A 4740-nucleotide genomic window follows, 5' to 3' on the forward strand; every position below is an offset into this window, starting at 1 on the left:
TTTATGCATCACGCTCCCGCTAAGGCCGCGATTAATTTTTCATCGGAAATTATTTTTCCCCTTGTTATTAATTTCGCTCAGGCCGCCAGCTTGAGTAGGATAAAAAAGATTAAATTCCAGGGTATGCAAAACAGCCCCGCTATTTTTTGCCCTGAAAAAGTTTTAAAATACCTCACAATACCATGAGTACCCTTTTAAAATATACACTGAAAAACTATTTTCTTTTTATCTCCCCCAACGTTTTATTTACTTAGAATGAATCAGGGAAATGAAATTAAAATATTTTCAGACACAACGTAATAGAACAATATACTGTAACTTAGTTTTATTAGTGTTCTTTTATTAAAAAAAATATATATACAGGGTGATTCAAAAAACCGCTGACAGACTTCTAAGGTAAGTAATACCTGAAAAATTAAGACGAAAAGTCTTAATAAACATAGGGTCGCAAATGCCTCCTTAACGAGATACACGGCGTTAAAGTTTCTGTAAAATTAAAGCGTAAAAATGACAAAAGAAGCTTATAATCTAGTTTACTTAACTCACTTGTACACATTGACATTAGTGACAGGCGATGTTTAATTTTATTTTGAATAGCACAAGCCTACTATGCGAAACTAAAATGAATGAAAATAAAATTGGATTTACAAATTTTCTACAAAGGTGTTTCTCTTAAAAATGGTTGCTTTAATCCAAATTTTGCAAGTGACCAATTCGATAGACAATTGAACACTTTACACAAAAATAGTGCCCGTTTGACAAAATTAGCAGTGGCGTAGAAAATATTTTTAAAAAAAGGTCACGTTCACCCCGTCTCTACGACACTGCTGCTCATAAAATTTTGAGCAGTACATCAAACATTGATCTTGAGGTGCTAACTACGCACAGCAAATTTGAAATAGAAATGTTCAGGCATTTTGGAATTATTGCAGACAATATTTAATTTTACAGAAACTTTGACGCCTGTATCTCGTTAAGGAGGCAATTGCGACCCTATGTTTATTAAAACTTTTCGTCTTAATTTTTTATGTATTATCTACCCTAGAAGTCTGTCAGCGTTTTTTTGAATCACCCTGTATATATATTTTTTGTTAAGTACGTGTACGAAATAAATTGTATATAAACAATCTAAGTCGCCATCAACCTTTAACGAGTGTCAAAAATTGCCCTTCATGGATATTATTTTCGCAATAGTTACAAAATCAAAAGAGTATATTTATATTTAAATAAATATTTTTGTATACATTTGTTGCACATGCCTACAATAAATTTGTTATACTATGTAATGTGGCCACATTAACAATAAATTAGTAAAAAGAACACAAACACGTTTTGAAATTTCAAATTCCCTTTTGGTTCAGAGCGATTAAATTTACCTGTATAATATAAAATATAGATGAAACTGAGAAATATAAACAAGCATGTTTCAGCGAGATATTTTATAATTAGACTCTTAATAATATTTACCCTTACTGAAATATATGAGATGGTACACGAACGTTATAAAAATGTTATTTTTCAGTAACTGTTGATATTAAGAAACGACAACAAGCGTTCTTCTTACATGCATTTAACTTAAAATCAACTTCCATAAATATCTTCAAACTGTTTCGAATTGGTAAAAAAATGTATTTTACTTATTTGACGAGTGAAATGTTTATATTTGTGGTATTATTATCCTGAAAGTAAAAACGACTCGGAATTCTTAATATGTATTTAAAAAAGTAATAAGGTATTACTTTCCTCTATATAATACAAAAACGTATAAACGATTATGTGTGCATTCAAAGTTTTTAATTTTAAAATAGTTTGAATTACTTCCGTGTCAGTTGTATTTAAATTACATTATCTAAAAATGATTTTAACGCATAATTGCCAACTTTAGTGTGAAATTAAATTAACGATGTACTTTTTTAAATAAAAACGACTCAACGGAGGCGAAAAGATTCCATTCCACCAAAATTTAGCGAAGTATGGCTGTGGCACTCAACATTATTATAAATGTTTAATTAAATGGAATGAAAGTACCCTATTGTGTTGCAATTTACTGCTGGGCGAACAAATTAGATCGTTTTAAACAATTAAATAAGCATCACGTTTTTGCACTGAATTGTGTAACAAAGTTTTCATAACTCGACGAACAATTTACGTACTAGAACTATTTTCGGACGAAAACATGAAATATTTAGTGATGGTTAAAGTTGTTCAAGGTGAACCGTATAGATTATAGAATATTAGAGAAGAAGTGGGCTAATTTTAAAGCTATCAAATCAGGCAACATCCCAGACGTCGAGAAAGGTGATATATGCGTAAATACGTATTCCCGCAAAAACATGGCTCGAATTTATTTTCTACAGCTGCCTTTCAAAGTAAATCCTTCACGACAGCTTGATATATTGTATCAGGTATTTTTTAACCAGACATTTTTGTAACTAAACTATTTTCGATTTTAAAAAAAAATTCTTGGCTTCTGTTGGTCGTAGAGGGTGCTTTTTTTATAAAAATTTGTATTTTTTGCCAGCTATCCATTGTATCTATTTTCGGTGAGGTAGCATAAATAGCAACAATTTTATTCAAATTGTTTATAAGCGAAAAACGCACGTTTTTTTAATGCACAATTTGAGAATGTTAATGTCAAAAAAAAACGGTGATGTTTTTTAATAGGTCGCTTTAAGATTACAATGACGCTTTCAGAATCATTAACGCCTGTACGAAGGCATAACTTTTGGAGCCTCCGTGATAAACAAATAGAATTGTGCGAAAACTATTGCACCTACAGCGCCCACTTTTGGCCCACTTTTGAAGGATGACAAAACCCTCAACTTGTCATAGGCTTTATAAAATTTTAACAATAAATGCGTTAGTTATAAACAAATTAAAAAATGGGCACTTTTCTTGTTTTTTTGCAATAACGTTTTTGTTTATTAACCGATTTTAATTTAACAAGTCTCATTTTGTAGATAATTTTACTCCCTATAAGCTGTCTGTGAGTCACTTTTCGCTAAAATTGATGGTTTTCCCTGCAAAGTGAAAAAACTTATTTGTTTAAATAGAAAAGTTAGCTAATAAAAGTTTTTGACTCACGAGATGAGAGATGTCTTGTATTATGTTCCTTTAGACAATTTTACAATAATATCGCAGATAGGACTTTTTTCGAGTAAAAATCTTATTTGCTTGGCCTAACAGTAAATAATTAGATTTTAAGGATTTTAAATAACTAGAAACAAAAATCTTACTCACTCAGTAGCTAAAAATCATTTGTGAACTTTTTATTTAAGGGTTCTGAGTTGATTTTGTACAGTGCGCAGGAAAAAGAATGTATCTGTAGTAAGCACAAGGCACTGACCACTTATCTGGAAGATTTATTAAACTGATCATAAAAGTCATCTGTGGGCACGTTAGAATACACTACTTTTTCTAAATATTTCTTATGGTTCTTTTGTTCGTCAGCCAAGCGTTTATTTTCTTCAGCGATCTGCTTATTTCTTTCAATTTGCTTTATTTCCAATTCGCGATCCACAAGGTAAATCGTCCTCTGCATTCCATTTATGTAATCGTCCATTTCCCTGTTCATGCGAGCTTCCAGCTCTTTTCTCTTCTTCTGCTCGACAATTTGCGCCAACTGGTCTTCCTTCAGTTTCTTCATTTGTTCTGCGGTCATGCCTTTGCACAGGGACGCTATCGTCCTTCCTGCTCCTAAGTTACTTTGGGCTACTTCTGGGTTTTCCGTCAATAAGTCACTGGTGAGGCAGTTATAAATCTCAGCCATATCGTCTTGAAGATTTTCACTTTTCCTTTTCATCTTTTCGCATGCCTTCTCTTCGGCTAATGCCTGATTGAACATCAAACAAGAGAGATGGAGTTTCTTTCTGCATTCCTTCTCCAACCTATCTAGTTCCATAGCTCTTTGATCGCGGGCTACTACCGCAGCTTTATAAGCATCTTCTGCGGCCTTTCGCTCTTTGTCGGTCGTGATTTTTTCCATAACTTGTTGGTCTAGCCAAGCCCTGAACTCATCGCGTTGTATCTTCGCACGTTCCTCACCCTGTTTATCCTCACCCTCGAATTTCTGAGCTGATGACAAACCAAGCCTAGGATCGTCATCGTGGAGTCTTGCAGGAAGTTGCTTTTTAATATAATTCGGGTCATTTAAGTCGAATTCTCGCCTGTCTTCCGGTCGCTGGTAATTCTTCCGGTAGTTGTCTACTTCGATTTGTATTTTAGCACGTTCTTCTTTTTCTTTGCGATCTAAAGCCACTGCAATTTCATCTGATTTCTTCAAGTGTTCCTGAAATAATTCAACGAGTTTCTTTTCTTCCGACTCCCTTTGTTGTTTTTCTACGATCTGTTTTTGTAAAACTTCAGTGTCAACTCCGATAAGTCTGTTGCGGGGATTGAATATTCTCTTCTTCCTTTCCTCCTCGAACAGTCTGCGCTTTTCTATAGCGGCAGCTTCACGCCGGTCTTTTTCCGTCATAAGATTAAAATTTAACATGTTTTTATGAAACTGACGTATAAAATTGTAAAAGACGTAAAGAAATGTCAAGAGACAAGATGTGGTTGGCCCGACGATTATTTCACTACTACTGTTTGTGTGCAAATCAATATTCTTCTATTATTTCCATAGTGACGAAGCTAATCGATACGCACATTTCCCTAGTGACGGCAAAATGAAAGCAGTATATGTTATTAGTTATTTATTAAAAGTCAATGATATCAATGTAACAATTAAAAAACAAA

The 4740-nt window shown here is 33.3% G+C and overlaps 1 protein-coding gene across 1 annotated transcript; it reads right to left on the bottom strand.

Moving 5' to 3' along the window:
- Positions 1–3349: 3349 nt before the first annotated feature.
- Positions 3350–4504, bottom strand: LOC108903768 (RIB43A-like with coiled-coils protein 2). The gene has a single exon (XM_018706057.2). It carries the CDS (start codon positions 4493–4495, stop codon positions 3350–3352), a length of 1146 nt encoding a protein of 381 aa, XP_018561573.1. The 5' UTR covers positions 4496–4504.
- Between the last annotated feature and the right edge of the window lie 236 nt (positions 4505–4740).

This window comes from Anoplophora glabripennis, unplaced genomic scaffold (genome assembly GCF_000390285.2).
Source record: "Anoplophora glabripennis isolate ALB-LARVAE unplaced genomic scaffold, Agla_2.0 scaffold154, whole genome shotgun sequence".
Lineage (NCBI taxonomy): Eukaryota > Metazoa > Arthropoda > Insecta > Coleoptera > Cerambycidae > Anoplophora > Anoplophora glabripennis.